General features: G+C 35.1%; 1 protein-coding gene across 1 annotated transcript; it reads right to left on the reverse strand.

The window, feature by feature from the left end:
- Positions 1–225: 225 nt before the first annotated feature.
- LOC142149649 (uncharacterized) lies at positions 226–23,752 on the reverse strand. The gene is made up of 8 exons (XM_075204965.1): positions 23,738–23,752; positions 23,290–23,473; positions 23,099–23,205; positions 17,747–18,073; positions 7,796–8,638; positions 4,230–4,233; positions 2,060–2,163; positions 226–255 (listed from the first exon to the last, which is right to left on the reverse strand). Exons 1-8 carry the CDS (start codon positions 23,750–23,752, stop codon positions 226–228), a joined length of 1,614 nt encoding a protein of 537 aa, XP_075061066.1.
- Between the last annotated feature and the right edge of the window lie 1,060 nt (positions 23,753–24,812).

Genomic DNA, 24,812 nt, shown 5'->3' on the forward strand with positions numbered 1-24,812 from the left:
TGAGAAGTGAACGGGGTTTGTAACCCACAAACCAATTAACTGAGACCAAGAAAAGAATAGATAAACATCTCCTTTAAACAATGTGTGAACAAAGTACATAGGACTAACAAATCACAAGTCCAGTAAATCATATAAATCATAAGTCTATATGTATATTGGACTTGTGATATGTTAGTCCTATGTACTTTTTTTACACATTGTTTAAAGGCTGTATAAAGGCAGCGCCTAGAGATGTTTATCTATTCTTTTCTTGGCCTGAAAAAGATATTAGTTCCACAATCAAAAACAAAATCTCCACATTATTAATATCAGCTTTTATTTAACATCAAGTGTTATCAGTAACATAAATGGTAATGACAGATATTGTGTGAACATGGTCCTTCAGTCTATATACAGGTCAGTGCTGTCTGATTTGGATCACTAAGAAAAAAGTATCCGGGAAAGCAATGTTTTCTCCTTGAGGCTTATTTGAAAACATGGTGTGAAGAACAAGGCTGCGCTATAACACATAGATACCAGATATCAGCTATTAGCACTCTGATGTCATCAAACCAACATGATTGTGATTGATTGTTATAGGACACAGCAACCAGTGCTTTACTTGCACCATTTTACTAAATAACCCTTTCTGAGTACATCGTTCTCATAACAGAGGGAGGTAAGACAGTAATAGAAAGGTATAAGGGAAATAATAAGGAGATGCAACAGAAACACTTGTCACATTCAAAATATAATTGCACATCCCTTTTAGGGATATTATGGAGATATAAAGTGATAATTTGTTTATGATATATATGCTACATTCATATCCTCAGGGTAATTCTCATGCATGTATCTTCTGGTTTACAATTAAAAACTTGCTGCATTTAGACTTTTTAAATGGTTTATTTTTATGGGAATTACTTGATTTTCAATTAGAGCTGACTTGTGGGTAAAACACTTGCTGCATTCAGAGCATTTAAATGGTTTATCTCCTGTGTGAATCCTGTGATGTGCAACAAGACTTGAATTCTCTGTAAAACACTTGCTACATTGAGAGCATTTAAATTAGGGTTGTCCAACCAGCATTCCTGTAAATGTGGCCCAGAAGGAGTTTTGGTTGTGGCAAGGAGGCAGCGCTCTTAATGGAAAAAAAAATCCTGAAAAAAAAAAAAAAGAGAAGAAAATACTTACCTTGCGGTCACGCGGTCACGTCAGCTGGTACTCCGGCTCCCTCCCTTGTCTCCTCCTCCGTGCGGCGCTCGCAGTGAATTTCAGGCGTGATGTCATCACGCCCAACATCTATTGTGGAGCGCAGCACAGAGGAGACACCCGCGCGAGAAGAACAATCAGAAGCACAGAATTGGAGAAAAGAAGAGAAGATGACAGGAGAAGAAGCCGATTAAAAGGTAAGTTAAGGTGGATTTTTTTATTATTTCAAGGGACGCTGACAAGTGAATAAAAGTCACCTGGTCCTGGAGCTTCATGGACCTTATCTTCCTGCTACATACTTCCACTTGTATTACTAATGGGGCATTATATATTATTCTTTTTGGCCCATTATAAGTTGTTATCCCTTAACTAACATAGTGGTGTAATTATCAAAACAGGTCACAATTTGAGGTCACAGTGGTGAATATGTCAGGTACTGCAGGCCTGGTCAGGGCACCCTGATATACAATGCCTGGCTTAAATGATATTGCATCGAAACAATACAAAAAGTGATTATAGTATAATAACTAGAGAGGATTTTTTGAACAGGGCGATTGAAAGGTAAGTATAGGGGGACTTGAAAAAAAGTGATATATATATATATATATATATATATAAAACTACTTTTTTTCTCATATATATATATATATATATATATATGTTAACTATGTTTTCTATGGTTTTTTGGATGATCAGCTATCGTTATTGTTAGTGTATCTTATGTGCGGCCCAAACCAATTTGTCGTCTGCCAATGTGGCCCAGGGAAGCTAAAAGGTTGGACACCCCTGATTTAAATGGTTTCTCTCCTGTGTGAATACTCTGATGCCTTGCAAGATGTGTCTTTCTGGAAAAACACTTGCTACATACGGAGCAATGAAATGGTTTCTCTCCTGTGTGAATCCTCTGATGTGCAACAAGAGTTGAATTCTTGGTAAAACACTTTCCACATTCAGAGCAATTAATTGGTTTCTCTTCGTGTGAATCCTATGTGCAACAAGAGTTGAGTTTTGGTTAAAACACGTGGTACATTCAGAGCATTTAAATGGTTTCTCTCCAGTGTGAAACCATTGATGTTTTGCAAGACCTGACTTTTTGAAAAAACACTTAAAACATTCAGAGCACAGATAGGGTTTCTCTCCTGTGATTCATAATGTGTTTGATCAGCAATGACTTAATTGTAGAAGGTTTTTTTGTTCAAAAATGAAATTAGCTTGTGTAGATTTTCCACAGAATAAGAAGAATTGGTGTCTGTAGTCTATTCCTTGTAGGTGAGGATTATTTCTGGAACTCTCAGCAGTTCAGAGGACAAGGTCCTTTCCGAGATGTCTTTTAATTTTAGTGGGAATTCTGTGAGAAAACAAAATGTTTATAATGATTCAATTAATGGATCTATGTTAACAGTAGTAGTGTTATATTGTGTAATAAACACTCAAATATTTTATACACTAACAAATGTGACCAAGTCACTGACCATTGTTTTTATTGAGAAGACTTATCTGATCTGTGCACCCACACAAGATAAAAAAAAACTGTGATATATATCGAGACAGGAAGTAATGTACAAGTCACCAATTCACTATGAATGAATTTTTAATAGTAAATACAATTCATAGTGTGCAACCTGATTTGTATTTATACTTGTATTTTTTAATATACTTATTGTTTAATTTGGGAATAGTCTCTACAATGCTATTAAATGTTATAAACTATGTGAGCATCAAAACGGCTGCTATATATGGACAAGAATGTAGATCCATGAAACAATGGGGATTCTTCATTGCTTTGTTATTACCTTGCTGTGATTTCTTTGTATCATGTACTGAAACCAGGGTATGATGACATCATTTGTACAACACTCCTTCTATTGTAAGTTTATTTATTGAACTGCAACAAGATCTTTGGCTCTCAGTCTGCTGTGGAATCTTGGTTTGTAGGTGGTATTGACACTGAACTGTGTACTTCTTGCAATAACCAAAAATGTAATAAATAAACCTCTATTTTTGTACAACTTCAACATTTGGTATGGAAAACATATTTATTTTACTTTTATAAAAGTAATTTACATATTTAGTTTTAGGTGATGCTCCTGTGTCCAATTTCAGAATACGTACACTAAAGATGAAAAAGTTTTCAAAATGTGGCAGCCAGTCATGTGGCAACAACTTAACGTGTGGTCCAACCTAGTAAAAGAGAGGTATACCCAATAAAGTGGCTATTGAGTGCATATATATATATATATATATATATATATATACATACTTTTAGAATTTATGCTACAAAAAATCAGAATAATGTAAAGTAATTATGCAATTAATTTGGTTTATAAGAATATAGGAGAACTAAATTATTTCTGCCCTTTAATATATGACTCATACGAGTTAAGTGAAAACCTGGAAATGTCCATCAACATATTTATACATATATTACAAATATATGATAATGTTTCTGATTATTCATGAATAGTACTAGTTATTATACATTATTATACTATTTATTATACTTTATTATAACATGAATAGTTATTATACATTAGTATACTATTTATTATACTTTATTATAACATGAATAGTTATTATACATTATTATACTATTTATTATATGTTATTATAACATGAATAGTTATTATACATTATTATACTATTTATTATATGTTTTTATACTATGAATAGTTATTATACATTATTATACTATTTATTATATGTTATTATAATATGAATAGTTATTACACAGGCAGATAGCAATACACCCCCTGTATTATTAGAAGGGATGGTGTTTTCTCTACATGGGATAAATGAAAGAATCAAATAGAAACATTGATCTCAATTAGAGGAACTGCCAAACATGTACAGGAAAATGGAATTGCACTAATTATTGAGCAAATATAGTAATAATTATCTCAACCCCACTTATATATATAACTGTTTAATAGTTCCCAGATGACAAATAAGTATTCTCAGACTGTTTGTCTCCAGGTTATATTTATATTAGGGTCTCATAAAATGTGTTTTCTTTAATCAAAGTGGCTTCTCATGTAAACTTCCCTGACTTGTAAATAAGATATAAATATTCCTAAAGTCACTGACTACAAAGGAAAATTATAATCAGACCTCAGCAGGAGGTAAAATCTTCTAATTAGATCATCGCAGTTTCTGACATCCTGTTATGTCAACAAATAGACCTTTTGTTTAGTATTCACCTATTGTCTATGTAGAGGGTGTGAGCAGATAGATCTGTTCTAAATATCAGCAGTAACTTTGATTTCAATATGATTCACCATAAGAAAATTATACATAACACACACATATAAATCTCCAATGATTATGTTAATATGTTTAGCACAGTGATGTATGTTTATATTTAGTGTAAGAACTGTCCAGAAAGGGCAGAGTTAGGTGTGAGTTGGTAATCTTACCATGTATTACATTATGTGGAACTGACATTCCCTGTTTTTCAATACAGAGTACAGCTTGAATAGGATTAATAATGTCATTGGTGAGTGCAGAGGATCCTGTGTTTATGTAAAAAGATTACCGTATATACTCGAGTATAAGTCAACCCGAATATAAACCGAGGTACCTAATTTTACCACAAAAAAACTGGTAAAACTTATTGACTCGAGTATAAGCCTAGGGTGGGAAATGCAGCAGCTACTAGTAAATTTCAAAAATAAAAATGATATATACAATCTATAAAAACAAATGTATTGTTCCCAGACTAGATAAATAAATAGGATGATTGACTGGTGTAGCAATACCAACAGGTAATATATCACAAAGGATATATAGGAGATGCAGACCTCAATAAACAGTACTGAAGGGAATGGTGGTATATCCGGAGGCTCCAAACTGTATAGGACATAACAATAAGGAACAATGCAGAGCAGTGTTGGTGTGTATAACTCACGATTTCTTGATAGCAGTTCTCAGTCCGTCCGCGGTATTCCTTAAAGACTGCAATGAAGCGATGAATGGTAAATGAATCATGGCTTCACATCCCATTCATCCTCTGCCGCTGCAGCGCTGGACTGCACTGACAGCCTGTTTAGTGAGACATGAGGAAATCAGTAACAGCCGGGACGTCAGGAACCTCCTGCACAGGCGCGTCTGAAGAATGGAAACATCACTACTTCAACCAGCGCTATTGGAGTGGTAGGACCAAATGGAGCTAGGAACTTTCCTTCAAAAGACTTTGTGTCTGGACGGCTATTATAGTCAGCGCACCCCATCTGTTTGCTTGCAGTCTTTAAGGAATACCGCGGACGGACTGACAACTGCTATCAAGAAATCGTGAGTTATACACACCAACACTGCTCTGCATTGTTCCTTATTGTTATGTCCTATACAGTTTGGAGCCTCCGGATATACCACCATTCCCTTCAGTACTATTTATTGAGGTCTGCATCTCCATCACCCGAGTATAAGCCGAGGAGGGCTTTTTCAGCACAAAAAAAGTGCTGAAAAACTCGGCTTATACTCGAGTATATACGGTATGTTTATTACAAGCAGGTCAGAGCTCAGAATGAGCACAAAATCATAGTTATTAAGTTAATCCAATTGATTAATGAGTTGATACAAAAGACCACAACAAGTGACAAATTGACGAATTAACTTGTTGCTTAAATGGATTAATCTAATAAATATGATTTTGTGTACATTCTGAGTGTTGACCTGATTGTTATATACTATATTATGCTCTGTGCCTCTGCCCCGAATCTGTACAAGATAGAAGTGAGTGCTGCTGCCCTTATTATGTGTATGCTATATAATATATGGTATAATATATATATTAAGGGATATAAGGTTATCTGTGCTGTTTCCCCAACCTCTCCTATGTCCTATTACCTCTCCCCTGGTAACACTCGGAGTAGATAGTTTCACTTCAGAATATAATTCATACTCCTTACCTACAAACCCCTCAACCACTCCACTCCGCACTACATATCCAACCTCACTTCCACACACACTCCCTTCCACCTACTCCATCTACTTCCATCTACTTTTGAAGGACTTTTACAGGTACCCTGGGAAACAATATGTCCTCCTTGGGACTTATATAATAACATTGTGTGAAGAACAAGGATGTGCTGTAACCCATAGCAACCAAATATCAGCTACTAGCGGCCTGCTATCATCAAACCAACAAATGTGATGGTCTCATTAGTTGCTGTGGGATACCGCGTTCAGTATTTAACTTTCAAAATTTACTAACTAACCCTTTATGATTACATCAAAACAAAATTAGATCTAGGGTGCTTCAACAACCACAGCAGCCTTGAACAAATTGAATGGAATACCACTAAACCACTAAATCAATTGGTACATACAATGGTTTGTACAATGGCGCTCAATAATTTTCCATACAAGGAGCAAAGTAAAGGTCAAACTAATTTCTGTTGAGCATTAACAGAACAAGTGATAAAGAAACATTGGAAACTACTTCGAAAAGATAATATCCTTAAAGATATAATTTAGAGAAAGCGATATTCATATATAGAAAAGCACGGAATCTGCACAATAATTTAGTTTCCAGTGTCCTACCAAGAAAAAGCGAAACGCCACTTATTGCCACAAAGTGTTTTCACAAATGTGACAAATGTATGGGCTGTAGATCAATAAGAAATGACACATCCAAAATTGTGGAAGTAACCTCTATGGTAGGTGAACAAAATTCAAAATTCAGATCCAAATAAGAGATTTTATTACATGTAACTCAAAAAATGTAATATATGTTTTAGCCTACAATTGTGGGAAAAAATATGTGGGTAAGACCACTAGTGCGTTAAAAATGTGATTGAATGAACACATTCGCAAAATATAAAAAGAGGCGATCCCAATCATGCAAGATCTGCACACATTAAGAAATATCATAAATGATCAATAGAAGATATGTCCTATTTTTGTGTGGTGAAACTTGTCAAAGAAAATTGGAGAACAAGGGATAATACTGTTATTTTAGCTAAAATGAAATGAAATATATATTTTGATATGAAAACTCTTATCCCAGGAGGACTTAATAGTGACTTCAAACGCAATTGGTTTTTAAAATAATTAATTGGTTTTCGAATATTCACTAGTCTATTGGGGGTTAAAAGTTTTTAAAGTGAATGGTAATTTTTTGGGTAAATAAGTGTTTTACTTTACTAAGTTAGTCACATTAGCCTGAATAGACCTAATCTTCACTGATCTTGGAAGCTAAGCAAGTTTGGGTCTGGTTAATACTCGGTTGGGAGACCGCCTGGATATATGATATAGAGATGTGGTTGATGGTTGATTTATCAATATAAAAAGAAAGAGGATACAAGAGAAGAAAGAACGTGAAGACCCTTTATTGAAGTTGATTGTTGGCTGCCTGTTGATGTAAGTATAACACACCATAAGACACCAATACTTTCTGAGTACATAGATGTAATAACAAAGGTAAATAAGACAGCAATATAAAAGTATGAAGAAAATAATACTGAAGCTATACTATAGACCAATAGGCGCTCATCTATTGTGAAACAGGACAGTGTGATGTGTTCCTGTAGAAAAGTTCAGTACTGATAGCTCTGTTCTTTTTACAGAAAAGCACTTGCTACATTCAGAAACTGTATGTATTTTATACTGTATGAATCCTTTGATGTAAAACAAGATCTGATTTATGGGTAAAACATTTGCTACATTTAGAGCATTTAAATTGTTTCTCTCCTGTGTGAATCCTCTGATGTCTAACCAGGTTTCCACTCAGGATAAAACACTTGCTACATTCAGAACATTTAAATGGTCTCTCTCCTGTGTGAGTCCTCTGATGCACAACAAGATATGATTGTTTGGTAAAACATTTGCAACATTCAGAACATTTAAATGGTTTCTCTCCTGTGTGAATCCTCTGATGTTCAACAAGATATGATTTTTTAGTAAAACACTTGCTACATTCAGAACATTTAAATGGTTTCTCTCCTGTGTGAGACATCTGATGTACAATAAAAACTGATTTCTTGGTGAAACATTTGCTGCATTCAGAACACTTAAATGGCTTATCTCCTGTATGAAACCTCTGATGTACAATGAGGTGTGCATTCGAGATAAAACACTTGCTACATTCAGAGCATTTAAATGGTTTCTCTCCTGTGTGAATCCTCTGATGTCTAATGAGGTTTCCATTCTGGATAAAACACATGCTACATTCAGAACATTTAAATGGTTTCTCTCCTGTGTGAAGCCTCTGATGTACAACAAGATCTGATTTCTGGGTGAAACGTGTGCTACATTCAGAACATTTAAATGGTTTATCTCCTGTGTGAATCCTCTGATGTACAATAAGCTTTGATTTCTGGGAAAAACATTTGCTACACTCAGAGCAATTAAATGGTTTATCTCCTGTGTGAATCCTCTGATGTGCAATTAGTTTTGATTTATATGAAAATGTTTTGTAACATTCAGAGCACAGATAGGGCTTCTCTCCTTTCAGATTCATCATGTGTTTGACAACAAAGTAGTTGCAGAAAGTTTCTCCAATTCACAAATGAAGTTAGCTGCTATACAGAAGAATTGATCACTGTAGTATGTCTGACTTGTAGGTGATTTGTTTTGGAACACTCAGATGCTCAGAGAACAGGGACTTTTCCAAGATGTCTTCTCTTATTAATGGGAATCCTGCTCATTAATTCACCTGTAAGCAAAATGAATGTTAAAATGAATGTTACTTTAATGAAAACTATAACAATAGTTTTTGTTATATTGGATAAGGAATACAAAAATAATATAAACACTAACATTTGTGACTCAGACATTGACCATTGATTTTATTTTTGTGTGCATCGACACAGAAATATACATACTTAAATGAAAACTGTGAAGGCCTATCTGTACACTCAAAGAAGACAAAAAAGTTGTGAATTATCCACACAGGAGTTAATAGACTCACGACAGACTCACTATTAATTAAGCAGTTTACATAATTAGATGTAGGTGTTACTCCTGTGAATAAAATACACAACAAGTACACTAAAGAAGTAAAAGTGTTAAAAATGAGGCACTCTGGAGTCATGTAAATATATAATCAGTAATTCATTAGACACCTGTCCCAGGTATATATCTACAAAGAATCACACAAAAAGCACCAAACGGTGTAGTATTATCAAACAAATTTAAATAAACAGTGATGTGCTCTAATCAATATCTGTATCATAGGAAATTAGATATAAATCAGATCTGAGATATATGTTGTCTACTTCGAGTATTTGGCTAAAGAATCTCTTCAAAAGAAATCTGTTTTGCTTGTAAAAAAATTAAAGAAAATCATAGTGTATCACTAAGTTTTGCGTTATTTTTGTGTGATTGTTTGCATATATATATATATATTTTTTTACTGATAGAATTATTGCCACACTATATTCATTATTATGTATTCAATTGTTGGCTCATGAAACTATTTGGACCTTAATCTTAATTGTACAACAAAATTTTTCTTTAAGATTATGGTAGAACACATTTATAACAATACAATATCTACAACATAATATATCAAAATATTTGTGTATATATCAGTATTTTCTTATGCATAATATAATTACCTTACTCTGAAGATTTCTCCTTCTGTCTCTTTCCCTCCTGATCATTCTTACTGTTCCCTCCTTCCAGCTCTCCAGCCACCAACTCACTAACACTGGGCTGATACTGCCTATTTATAGTCATTCCTCCCCATCTCTCTTCAATAGTTCCCGGGATGACCAGAAGATTCTCAGACTGTTTGTCTCCAGGTCTCTCATGTAAATCTCACTGACATGTAAATGAGATATAAACATTCCTAAGGTCACTGAATACAAAGGGAAATTCTAATTAGACCTCAGCAGGTGGTAAAATCTTCTAATTAGATCATCGCAGAGTCTGACATTCTGTTATGTCAACAAATGGACCTTTTGTTTAGGATTTATATATTATCTAGACAGATAGTGAGAACAGAAAGGTATGTTCTGAATATCAGCAGTAACACTGACACGATATTATTCATTGTTAAAAATAAACCATAACAAAATATATAAGTAATTTAATTTGTAAAGACAGATTATTAATGACATTCATCTAAATTAAACCAGAATGATGGACAGTAAATAACCTTATTTAAAACAATCAAATTCATTTTACAGAATAGAAAACTCCTTTTCAATTGTTAAAAAGCAGGTGATAGCACCCTAAAGAACATGATGCAAAGATTTATGCATACAATGTTTAGAAATAGCTGTTAGGATAATATATCAGATAAGTTAATGTCAGACGAGTTCAGAGAACAGGTTTTAATAGCTCACTGTGCAATGTCAATCATTCTTAGAATCCAAGAATGTAAGGAGACAGTCAGTATAAAGTATAAAGGTGTATAAAGGTCAGTATAAAGGTGAGTAGTGAGATTTAAAATCCTTCAATTACCAGTGTTCTGTCTTAAAATGTCAGAGAAAAATAGATCTCACAATACACATCGAATGTCTCAGTTCTTATGTCCCTCCTGGTACCGTGAGCTGACACAGCTCAAATGCTGAAAGCAGAGATCTACTTCTGAGAATAATGTGATCAACTGTTACTTATGGAATCAATCAGTTTTTTTTGCAGACCTGTGTAATAAATTCCATAATACTTGTTACACTTAAAAATGTATTAATTGGTCCACACATAACAAGATAAATATTGTATTGCTATCAAGTTCTGATTAGTGCACTGATCTTCCAATGATATATGGAGGTCTTCTGTAGCTATTAAAAGATGTAAATCAGCAGCACAAAGTACATTATTAATGGTCTTTGCAGCTGGTGATAAATGAGGTTTGATGAGATAATAAACAATTTAGATTTCCATAAACCAGCGGTATAAACGCGCTATTCTATATCTAAGCAGTCGGTGATCAATAGGATTTTTTTAAACAAAAAATAATTAATATTAATTAATTCCTCAGTGCTGTGTTATAAATCCTTTATCAGCACCTAGTAAAATAGCCAATCAGTTCTTATGTTTATCTATCGCTTTATGTGTGTTGTTAGTTACAGAATTATTGGCACACTAAATTCATTATCATGTATACAGTGGTTGGTTCATTAACCTATTTGGGTCTAAATCTTAAGTAATTGTGCAACAAAAGTTGGTTTTTATGATGAATATGTGAGATCTAAATTATTCCTCTCCTAACATATATGACTCATACAAATAAGATAAAAATCTAGAAATGTCCATAATTATATTTACGAATATGTTACAAATGTACAATAATATTTGTAATGGTTCATGTATATCTAACTACACTGCAAGCATAGGAAAAAGCAGATACATATAATGTACAGTGTATTATCAGGATATATAAAGTTCAACACATGTAATCCCAGTTTTGTTTTACAATATAATATTTACTAATAGATAATACAATGTACAGAATATGCAATGCACAGTAGTGTACCCTAATAATTATACTGCTGTTAGATAGATTACAATACTATCCAGATAATCATTGTTAAGATAAAATATATAAGATATGTATTACAAAACAATATCTATAACATAATATCTATAAATGTTTGTATTTGTCTCAGTATATTATTGCACAATAACATTATGTCAGAACACATTTATAACAATACAATATTTACAGCACAGTATCTCCAAATATTTGTGTATATGTCAGTATATTCTTATGTATAATATAATTACCTTACTCTAAAGATTTCTCCTTCTATCTCTTTCCCTCCTGATCATTCTTACTGTTCCATCCTTCCAGCTCTCCAGCCACCAACTCACTAACACTGGGCTGATACTGCCTATTTATAGTCATTCCTCCCCATCTCTCTTCAATAGTTCCTGGGATGACCAGAAGGTTCTCAGACTGTTTGTCTCCAGTGGGTAAATGTATCAAGCTGAGAGATTTCCAGCGGGTTTGAAAAGTGGAGATGTTGCCTATCGCAACCAATCAGATTCTAGCTATCATTTTGTAGAAAGTACTAAATAAATGATAGCTAAAATCTTATTGGTTTTTCAAAACCACAGGATATCTCTCAGCTTGATACATTTACCTCAGGTCTCTCATCTAAATTTAATTGACTTGTAAATGGGGTATAAACATTCCTAAGGTCACTTACTACAAAGGAAAATTCTAATAAGACCTTGGCAAGAGGTAAAATCTTCTAATTAGAGGATCACAGTCTCTGACATCCTGTTATGTCAACAAATTGATCTTTTGTTTAGGATTAACCTACTGTCTATGCAGAGGGTGTGAGCAGAAAGACCTGTTCTGTATGTCAGCAGTAACTCTTATTTCAAAGTGATTCACAATAATAAATATTAGACATAACACACACGTTTAGATCTCCAATGATTAAACCACAAGATATTGCATCTGGTAGACCTGGTATAGTCTGAAGAGAGCAGATATAATATGAATCAGAGTGGAATAAATTAATTCTGGCCATGCCAAAATGCCACATTGTACTTCTACTGTGTTAACTCTGACCGCTTCAGACTACAATTCAAACTCCTTACCCACAAAGGCCTCAGACATTCCTCACCCCCTACATATCCACCCTCACACATACTCCCTCCCACCCACTGTACTCAGACAATGACACCACCTCCACCTCCTTACTTATTATCTCTTCATGCTCCCACAATCAGGACCTTTGCTGTTCCCAACCTCTGGAACACATCCCCACTCCCAATTAGACTATCGATCAGTGTAAAGCCTTCAATCGTGCCCTTAAATCTCATGTTTTCATTCAATCCTTACAGCCCTCCTCTTGACTCTCGCACCTCCATACCCCCACCTCTGCTCACCCCACTTTGTTTCACCCACTCTGTGTCTGCCCATCCCCTCTAGAATGTAAGATCTCATGAGCAGGGACCTCTAACCTAGAGTTTTCCTTATGCAATTATGTCAATTTGTTGTTTGTATTCATATACTATTGTCCCTTTTTGTACTTATGTTATTTTGTCATTGTGTTCGATGTTCTAACCCCCAGTGTACGACACTTCAGAACCCTTGTTATGCCTTATGAATAAAATATAATAATAATTAAAAAAGAGTTACCATGAAAAGGCATAATACAGCAAAGAACCCAGAGGTGATGTAAATGATAGCGACTACACACAGCTGACATCCCTAATATAATGTGAAAAGGGCCGTTATAACATAAATGTGAGCGACCACTAGAGGGTGCAACTAGTGGATTGTGTAAAGTTACTTGGATGCATAGGATTGAGGTTATCATCTTCAGCTGCATAACATTCTGTACATATATAGGACCATGCACCCTCTACTGTAAGTCATAAGGATATTAGAAGTCACCAAGTTGATCCACAACAATATAATGGCACAATGCTGAAAGCAGGATACTTTTATACAAGACATATAAAGCCAAGGTGACTACTAATATCCTTAATAACACACAGTAGATTTACATATTAGAACCACTTGTATATTATATTCACATCACACTCTACTTCCCCCTCACAACTCTTTCCCCTGGGAGAACCACAAACATGAGGGAGCACAGACATATAACTTGGGCTTCTTCTGAAAACATTTCTCAGGAGAGTGTAAAGATACCAGGGATGGTATCCACCAGTGGGCTCTCTAATCACTGGGGCACAATTCCAAACTGGTGAAAGAAGCTGACTTATTTTTTAAAATCACACAATACAGTGAATAGTTCCAGTTTCCAGCCAGTTGATAACCCCAAAGCTTACAGAAGGCACCGGTAAATAACCGATAAAATGTCTCTAGTGGGGTCACCCTGCTTTGTCCACAGAGAGCAGAACCATTTTAGAGATCAGTGACACCAAGGAGTGCAGCCAGAACAATTAAGACCACTTTGTATGTGCAAACAAAAGAAAATATAGTCCAGGGCTCTAAAGAAATAATATACAAATCACTATGTGTAGGCATGAACATCATTAGGATTTTGTGCACAATATAGCTATATTGCGATAAGCTCACCACATTGTCTGCTGAATTGTGACTGATTATATTCCTCTAAAGAAGCTACCTTGTTGGTAAGGAAACACATCAGGAACCAAATCACTTCTGCTCTGACAAACTCAAAGATTAGATCCTTAACTGGACTCACTGATTATCACTTTAAAAGGACCGATTTCAGCTGTCATTCAAAGCGGTATGATTATAAACAGGAATGTTTTCCTTTAACATTGGAGCCATCTTGGTCGGACCACAGAACACACCTATCTAAGAGATCTCCTGGCACACTGCAGGGATCCCCTCTTGCTGGTGAATGCAGTTAGACTGGACCTATGAATGACAGCTACAATGTATGGGTCATCTACACTAAGAAGGGATAAACAACAGTCCCGTGAAAGTATTGCTTAGTGTCCTATGGTCCTAATAAGAGTGTTTGTAATAAATTACAATCTAGAAAAGTGATCATCATTATATGAGATTGGTGAGAAGATTTCTGCCATTATCACATGCTGGATTACGTGAGATTTATAGCAAACTGTGTTTAATTACAGCTCAATATATTTTTTAGATATATCTCTATTATATGTTTATATGAATAAAAGGTTGGTATCTCAGTTTTGAATTTGGTGAATTACAACGCTGTTTTTTTTTTTTCACCTACAAGAGATGCCTTGATGTTGGCAGGTGATCTTATCCCAACATAGCTGTGTTGTGTACAAAACAAATTCTCCTATTTTTGTATATGTTGACACATAGGGATTTGTTTACTTTAAAATGCTGGACTATATCATTTTTCTTTTTATCATAACCATCTTGATTGTGGCATTTATTATAACACCTCTGGACGACATACGTCACCTCCCTGATGGTGATAGATACAGAGACATAACCGAGGCCGATCAATATTCCCTCTAAGGGGTACGGCCAAACATTATTTATTGGGATCCCCTGCAGATGGATACAAAGTATCCACTCACTGGCTACAGTCTAATGATCGCTGTCACTGTACAGCACAGCAGCCATCCAGTCCTATGACCTCAGAGCATTGTATGACCCAAACCAGCACTTCCTCTTGTCGTTTTTTAAAATATGAGATTGTCAGACATGAGGCTCAGGGAAAAGAAGACTCTGCCCATGATAGCTGACATTCTAGAGAGAGGGAGTAATGACTCTGATATGGCAGAGTGTTCTGCTGTTTGTTCACTCACTCACATGGAACTCATACATGTATCCATACTAGCCGTATGCCAGCTCATGAGTATCCATTTACATGTTGTTGCACTTACTTGTATTTATGGATCCGTTAATATGTTTTTTCATAATCATCATCATCATCATTTATTTATATAGCGCCACTAATTCCGCAGCGCTGTACAGAGAACTCACTCACATCATTTATTATATTCATGTTTGTCATATCTGTAAGATGTATGTCATATTTATAAGCTGATTGTCCGGCACTATGGTATCTGTGGTACACTATATATAAATGATGATGATGAGGAATGTCTTCAGAAGTGTTAAAATACTAGAAGTTTTTGATGTAGGCGTCAATATCGAGAGCTAAAGATCAAATTGAAAGCAGTGATTAATCCAACCACATTCAGTATCATTGTGGGGTGTTAATGAAATGAAATTATAAGAAAACCCTGCATAATGTGTCCATAAAATAGGAATGATCTATGGGAAGGAAGGTTGTCTTCTGCATGAAAAGGGAGTCCATAAGGGACATATCTATATGGGAGTAGACTTGGTGGTTACAGAATAGTTATTATTTATTTTTATTTTTTCATGCAAATAATGCAGTTCAAGTAGGGCAGTAATTTTATGTGGGGCCTGGAGGTGGTCTGAGGGTATTGGGAGGTAATGGAGCTGATGAATATGTATATATATATATATATATATATATATATATATATATAGATATAATGAGGATATGTTAGTTTAGTGTACTTAATTAGCCACCCTTACACAGTGAGTAGTTGTTCCTCTGGAGGACAGGAGACAAGGACAGACAGCAGCTAGCAGAGAATACTATGTATCTTTCCTTCTACTGAGCAATTACTGATTGGCAGTAAGACCCTGGGACTGATTCATTGAGTCATGCTTACTGAGAGTAATGTGGTTTTAATTTTAAAAGGTGTATATATATATATATATATATATACTCTAAATGAAATACATTCATTAGGATGTTTTTAATGTCTACCGAACATAAAATTCATTTTTACAGTTTCTCCGGATTGCAAGCACATGTTATATCATGCGCACAAGATTGTCATCACTAGTAATCAGGACTTAACCTAGTCCTGTAGCTGAAGCAAGAGATACGGCAGATAAACAAGTACCTGTAAGATGCCCAAAGCTTGAATCAGATATATCTCCGTGCGCTCATGTTTGTCACGCCATTACTGTACATATAATAAGGACGTAAGCTAGATCCCCACACTGTTCCCTCCCAGAATTCATAAGTTGTAGTAAGTGTCCTATGAGTACAAAGATTAATTGGATGTTGCTGCGTTTAGTTGTGTATGGTCCAGTTCTAGTTGTGCATATATTAAATGTGCTGATTATACACAAAATCGCCATTTACGCTCCTTGGTGAATCAGGCCCCCTATGTTTGTATTTCAGTTTACGCAAAATAACCACATAGCTAATACATTTGCTGTATGTTACTAATGTGTTCTTAGCTGTGTTTTCATTATTGGTTGTCATACTGTCAGCTTGGGTGACCACCTAATTATCACCCCTGGTTCCATCTTCTAAAATGCAGAAGAGTATATAATACTCATTACTACTGACAAATATTTTAGTTCCACAAACAAAAACAGAATCTACACATTTATCAATGTCAGTTTTTATTAAACATCAGTGTGATAGAAACAACTGTCAGTGACATAAATGGTAATTACAGATATTGTGTGAACATGGTCCTTCAGTCTATATACAGGTCAGTTATGTCTGATGTTGATCACTGTGGAGTATAAAATAAATAGTTTTGAAGGACCTTAGCAGGTATCCTGGGGAACAATGTGTCCTCCTTGGGAGTTATCTAATAACAGAATGTGAAGCACAAGGATTTGATGTAACCCATAGCAACCAGATATCAGCTATTAGCAACCTGCTCTCTTCAAACCAGCAAATGTGATGATCTGATTGGTTGTTATGGGGTACAGAAACCAGTATTTTATATTCAACATTTACTAAATAACCCTTTCTGAGTACATAGTTGTCATAACAGAGGGAGATAAAACTGTAATAGAAAAGTATGAGGTAAAGAACACAGAGGCTATAACAAAGTCCAATAGGAGCACATGTAGTGTATAACAGGGCAGTGTGCAGTGTACCTATAGAAATATTCAGTACTGATAGCTCTGTCTGACATAGAAGTAATCCCAGTACTGAGAAGAGCTGCTGTAACTCTCTTTTAGAAAGTTCTTCTATATACTAGTCCCAGCACCAGCATGAGCAGAACAGCAGTATATTACAGAGTGTGATGTCACATCATCATTGCCTAGCTCTAATAATATACAGCTCTAGGTCATAACAGGAAAATCACGACAGGTGGGAAAATGCCCCAAGTCCAGTTACCAGACTGCTCTAGTCTTTAATGGTTTATATCTCTTGTGAACCTTCTGATGTACAACAAGATTTGATTTATGGGTGAAACATTTGCTACATTCAGAGCATTTAAATGGTTTCTCTCCTGTGTGAATCTTCTGATGGACAACAAGATTGGATTTCTGGGTAAAACACTTGCAACATTTAGAGCATTTAAATGGTTTTTCTCCTGTGTGAATCCTCTGATGTTGTACAAGATTTGCCCTGTGGTTAAAACTCTTGCTACATTCAGAGCATTTAAATGGTTTCTCTCCTGTGTGAATCCTGTGATGGACAATAAGCTTTGATTTGTATGAAAATGTTTTGTCACATTCAGAGCACAGATAGGGCTTCTCTTCTTTTAGACTCATCGTATGTTTTACAACAAATTAGTTGTAGAAATTTTCTCCTATTCAGAAATGAAGTTATCTGCTTAAAAGAAGAACTGATGACTGTAGTATAGATGACTTGTAGGTAAGATGTTTTGGAACAATGAGATGCTCAGAGAACAAGGACCTTTCCAAGCTGTCTTCTGTTATTAATGGGAATCCTGCTCATTAATTCACCTGTAAGCAAAATGAATGTTAAGATTTAGCAGCTTAATCATTACATTAATGAAACTTCTTGAACAATAGTAACGTTATATTGGATACAGAATACAAAAATGTTTTATACACTAACAACTATGACTCAGACATTGACCATTGTTTTTATTTTTGTGAACAGTGATACAGAAACATACATACTTAAATGAAAACTGTGAAGGGCTATCTGTGCTAAATTCACACCCCACAGACTCACTATTATTTAACAATTTACATCTTTAGATGTAAGTGTTTCTCCTGTGAATAAAATTCACAACAAGTACACTAAAGAAGAACAAGTGTTAACATTTAGACACTCTCCAGTAATGTAATATATAGTCAGTAATTCATGTAACCTAAAGGGGGTCCTACCCTGTACTAGAAATGTGTATCCAATAAGGAGTACATATATGTATATCTTCACAAGAATAACCTTTGTGGTGTTAACTGATTACACAATATTAGTAATAAACAAATAAAAATGAAATAAATTAACACCATACAGGAGACTGCTCTTTCCATATACACCTGTCCCAGGTATACATCAACAAAGCATTACACAAGAAAAAGCACCAAACAGTGCAGTATTATCAAACAAATTTAAATATAAAGTGATGTGCTCTAATCAATATTTATATACCTAAGGAAATTAGATATAAAGCTTATCTGATATATGTGTCGTCTTCTGCAAACAATTGGCTGAAGGTTCTCTTCAAAAAAGTTTTACTCTTAAAATAAAGATAGGTTCATGTATATCTGGCTACACCTGAACCATAGGGGAAAGCAGATATATATAATGTAGAATGTATTATCAGGATATATAATGTTCAACACATGTTTTCCCTGCTTTGTTTTTCAATACAATATTAACTAATAGATATTATAATGTACAGAATATACAATGTACAGTAATGTACCCTAATAATTATAATGCTGTTGGATTACAATGCTATCCAGATAATCATTGTTAAGATACACATGTAATCCCAGCTTTCTTTTGCAATACAATATTTACTAATAGATAATACAATGTACAGAATATACAATATATATATATGCATAATAATTATAATGCTATTAGATTACAATACTATCCAGATAATCATTGTTCAGATAAAAACATATATGATATGTATTACAAAACAATATCTATAACATGATATCTATAAATGTTTGTGTATGTCTCAGTATATTATTGGGCATAATATAATTACCTTACTCTGAAGAATTCTCCTTCTATCTCTTTCCCTCCTGATCATTCTTACTGTTCCATCCTTCCAGCTCTCCAGCCACCAACTCACTAACACTGGGCTGATACTGCCTATTTATAGTCATTCCTCCCCATCTCTCTTCAGTAGTTCCCGGGATGACCAGAAGGTTCTCAGACTGTTTGTCTCCAGGTCTCTCATGTAAATCTCACTGACATGTAAATGAGGTATAAACATTCCTAAGGCCACTTACTACATGGGAAATTCTAATTAGACCTCAGCAGGTGGTAAAATCTTCTAATTGGATCGTCACAGTTTCTGGCATCCTGTTATGTCAACAAAAGGACCTTTTGTTTATTATTGACTTATTGTCTATGCAGAGGGTGTGAGCAGAAAGACCTGTTCTAAATATCAGAAGTAATTTTGATTTCAGTATGATTCACCATGAAAAATGAGACATAACACACACATATATGGATCTCCAATGATTATGATAATATTTTTAGCACTGTGATGTATGTTTATATTTAGTGTAGGAACTGGCCTGAAAGGGGAGACTTCTGAGTGAGTTTGTCAGCTTAGCATGTATTACAATATGTGACACTCCCTGTCGTTCAACACAGAGTACAGCTAGAATATCATTAATAATGTTGTTGGTAAGTGCAGAGGATCCTATGTTTATGTATAAAGATCCTGCATATGAGAAGCAGGATAACACTCAGGATGATTACACAATCATATTAGGTTAATACATTTGAGCTGCGAGTTAATGCAAAACACCAGAAAAATTGACAAATGAACGACCTCTGGATTAACTCGGTGCTCAAATGGATTAACCTAATAAATATGATTTTTTTGTTTATTCTGAGTGGTATATTGTGTTCCCTGTCTCTGCCCCGGATCTGTACAAGATACAAGAGAGTGCTGCTGCCTTTATTATGTGTATACTATATAATATATGGTATAATATATATATTAAGTGATGTAAGGCTAACTGTCCTGTTTTCCCACCTCTCCTATGTCCTATTACCTCTCCCCTGGTAACACTCACAGTAGACATGTCCACTTCAGAATATAATTCATACTCCTTACCTACAAAGCCCTCAACCACTCCTCTCCGCACTACATATCCAACCTCATTTCCTCACACACTCCCTCCCACCTACTCTGCTCAGCCAATGACAGCAGCCCAATCTCCTCACTGATTCCCTCTTCCCACTCCCACCATCAGGATTTCTCCAATTCTGTTCCCAACCTCTGGAACACATCCCCACTCCCAATTAGACTATCAATCAGCTTCAAAACCTTCAAACATTCCTTAAATCTCATGTTTTCATTCAATCCTACCAGCCCTCCTCCTAACTCTCCCACCTCCACATCCCCTACCTCAACTCACCCCACTCTGTTTCACCCACTCTGTGTCCACCCATCCCCTCTAGAATGTCAGCTCTCATGAACAGGGCGATATCTCCTAGTATTTTCCTTATATAATTATGTTGTTTTGTTGTTTAAATTTATATAATATTTTCATTTTTGACTTGTCGTTTTGTCATTGTGTTTCATACTCTAACCTCCTGTGTGCAACGCTACAGAATCCTTGTGGTGCCTTATAAACAAAAGATAATAATAATTGAAAAGAAAGAGTGAAAAAAAAGGGCATAGTTGACAAATATAACGTAGTGAAGAACCCAGAGGTGATGTAAATGATAGCGACTACATGTTTCTAAAATCCCTAATATAATGTGAAGAGTGTCGTTATAACATAAATTATTTTGGTCAACATTATAGCAGTGTAGACAATATCTCAGTCAACATTATGATTTAGACATTTTACATTTCAAAGCTTCTTCAAATTCCATTGTAGACATTTCTACTACATCCCTCTAATACTGTGGTCAGGGAACAGGGGTAAATTACCCCAAATGGGGTAAAAATGAAATTCATGGGGGTAATGCTGCCGATTCACATGCTGTCAGTTGGATTGTAGACCCCTTTAAATGTGAAATTGCTGTTGTACCGGAAGAGCCTCCAGGGTTGGCAGAGGCAATAATGAAGCACATATTGTATTTGAAAACAAAGCAGATCTGTCATATTTTTGGATGTCAACAGCTGCAAAGTCATTCAAAACTGCACATGAGGAGACAGTCAAAAAGTTGCCGCCTTTTGCAACAACCTACCTTTGCGAACAAGTATTTTACACTCTAACGAACATAAAAACAAAGCAGAGAAATCGATTGGACGCTGAAGACTGTATTCAAATTGCTCTGACATTAAAATGCCCCAATATTAATGCTCTTGTATCAAAAATGATGCAACATGATTTCTACAAAACCTGAAGTTTTGAAGTTGAAGCTTTCAAAGAAATTTTGAATAGATTCAATAAAATTTTGAATTCCAATAATTAATAATATATGATTTCCTTTCTTTCAAATCAAGGGGGTAACGTCGGCGTTTCTAAATATATTTTGGGATAAAAGGTCAAAAAGTTCCCTGACCCCTGCTCTAATACATTTGCTGTATGATAATAATGATAACTGGTCTTTGCAGTGTTTTTATTATTGGCTCTCATATTATCAGCATCACACAACCCCATAAATATCACCTCTGGTTCCATCTTCTAAAATATAGCAGAGTGTACAATATTAATTAATACTGAAAAAAAATGTCAGATCCACAATCAAAAACAGAATTTCCACATTTATTATGATCAGATTTTATTCAACATCAAGTGTTATAGAAACAGCCGCCAGTAAAATAAATGGTAATTAAAGATATTGTGTGAGCATGGTCCTTCAGTCTATATGCAGATCAGAGCTGTATGATTTAGATAACTAATAAAATACAAGTAGACTGGGGAGCAATGTCTCCTCCTTGAGGTTTATATAATAACATGGTGTGAAGAACAAGGATTTGCTGTAACCCGTAGAAACTAGATATCAGCTATTAGCACTCTGGTGTCATCAAAACAACAAATGTGATGATATGATTGGTTATTAGGGAATACAGCAACCAAGATAGCAATTGAACGGTATGAGGGAAACATTAAGGAGATGTAACAGAGACCAATAGGAGCACATGTAGTGTGGAACAGGGCAGTGTGCAGTGTTAGTTTAGATATGTTCGGTATTCATAGTTCTGCCTGTCATAGAAGGAATCCCAGTACTGAGAAGAGCTGCTGGAACTCTCTTCTGGATAGAACGTTCTTTATTCTACTAGTTCCTTTACCTGCATGAGCAGAGCAGCAATATATTACAGAGCTCAGCTAGGGCTGCCCCATTGTCATTGTGTGATTGTGTACTGCATCTCTAGATCATTACAGTTAGACCTTCCCATATGAAAAATGCCCCCAAGTCTCCTTGCCAGACCCCTCTAGTCTTCTCTGACATATAACATGGCCTTGATGTTATATATAACACTTGCTAGATTGAAAAAAAAATAAAACTGCATATCCCCTATATGGATATTATGGTGATAGAACAACATAACTTGCTTATGATACATATTCTACATTCAGATCCTCAGGGTGACTCTTGTGTATGAATCTTCTGGTGAGTGACAAGTGCTCTTCTTTCAATTTAACACTTGCTGCTCCTGTGTGAATCCTCTGATGCTGTATAAGAGCTGGCTTGTGTGTAAAACTCTTGCTACAGTCAGAGTATTTAAATGGTTTGTCTCTTGTGTGAATCATCTGATGTGCAAGAAAACATGAATTATGAGTAAAACACTTGGTACATTCAGAGCATTAAAATAATTTCTCTTCTGTCTGGATCTTCCAATGTTTTTCAAGAGATGACGTTTGAATAAAACATTTGCTACATTCAGAGCATTTGAATGGTTTCTCTCCTGTGTGAATCCTCTCATGTCTTACAAGACTTGAATTTTTGGTAAAGCACTTGCTACATTTAGAGCATTTATATGATTTCTCTCCTCTGTGAATTCTGTGATGTGCATCAAGATTTGACTTTTTGGTAAAACACTTGTAGCATTCAGAGCATTTAAATGGCTTCATTCTTGTGTGAGTCCTCTGATGTATGGTCAGTTGTGATTTATGAGCAAAACTTTTGAGACATTCAGAATATAGACAGGGCTTCTAGCACATTATTCACCAGCAGCTTATTTGTAGAAGGTTTCTTTTATAAAAAAAATAAATAAGACTGTGTAAATCCAAAAGAGTTTATTAGGAACTGATGTTTGTAGTCTGTATGACATGTAGATGAGACTATACTTTTGGAACACTCATGTTCAGAGTACAAAGTCCTTGCCCAAAATGTCTTCTGCTTTTAGTATGATCCTGTTCATTAATTCACCTAAGAGAAAAAAGTGTGTTAATGGTTTATTTAAATGGGTTCTCTCCTGTGTGAATCCTGTGATGTTTTACGAGATCTGATTTTTGGGTAAAACACTTGCTACATTCAGAGCAATTGAATGGTTTCTCTCCTGTGTGAATCATCTCATGTCTTACAAGACTTGAATTCTTTGTAAAACACTTGCGACATTCAGAGCATTTAAATGCTTTCTCTCCTGTGTGAATCCTCTGATGTGCAACAAGATGTGAATTCTGGGTAAAACACTTGCTACATTCAGAGCATTCAAATGGTTTCTCTCCTGTGTGAATCCTCTGATGTGCAACAAGATGTGAATTCTGGGAAAAACACTTGATACATTCAGAGCATTTAAATGGTTTCTCTTCTGTGTGAATCCTCTGATGTGCATCAAGATTTGACTTTTTGGTAAAACACTTGTAGCATTCAGAACATTTATATGGCTTCATTCTTGTGTGAGTCCTCTGATGTAGTTGTGATTTACAAGCAAAAACTTTGTGACATTCAGAGCATAGATAGGACTTCTAGCGTATTAGTTACCAGCAACTTATTTGTAGAAGGTTTCTTCTATTAAAAAATAAAATAATTTGAAAGAATTTATGAAGAACTGATGTTTGTAGTCTGTATGACATGTAGATGAGACTATTCTTTTGGAACACTCATGTTTAGAGTACAAAGTCCTTTCCCAAAATGTCTTCTGTTTTTAGTGTGATCCTGTTCATTAATTACCTAAGAGAAAAAAGTTTGTTAATATTTAGAAGCCTTATACAATAATTAATCTACTTTAACAAAAGTAATGTTTGTACAGAAGACAAATATATTTTATACACAAGCAATTATGACCCAACCATTTGCAATTGTTTTTATTCTTGTGTATATTGCCACATATATTCATAAATAAAACTGTGGAGACTTATCTGTACACTCACAGAAGACAATAAGCTGTGATACATCCCTATAGGAGATTAAGGGCCAGAT

Source organism: Mixophyes fleayi, chromosome 4 (genome assembly GCF_038048845.1).
Source record: "Mixophyes fleayi isolate aMixFle1 chromosome 4, aMixFle1.hap1, whole genome shotgun sequence".
Taxonomy (NCBI): Eukaryota; Metazoa; Chordata; class Amphibia; order Anura; family Limnodynastidae; genus Mixophyes; species Mixophyes fleayi.

What these genes read in the sequence shown, in the direction of transcription:
- LOC142149649 (XM_075204965.1), bottom strand. An exon ending in AGAGGATTCACACAGGAGCA is followed by an intron (nt 18,074 to 23,098) that starts GCAAGTGTTAAA and finishes CTAAAAGAAGAG; the next exon opens with AAGCCCTATCTGTGCTCTGA. An exon ending in AGAAACCATTTCATTGCTCC is followed by an intron (nt 256 to 2,059) that starts GTATGTAGCAAG and finishes TATCTTTTTCAG; the next exon opens with GCCAAGAAAAGAATAGATAA.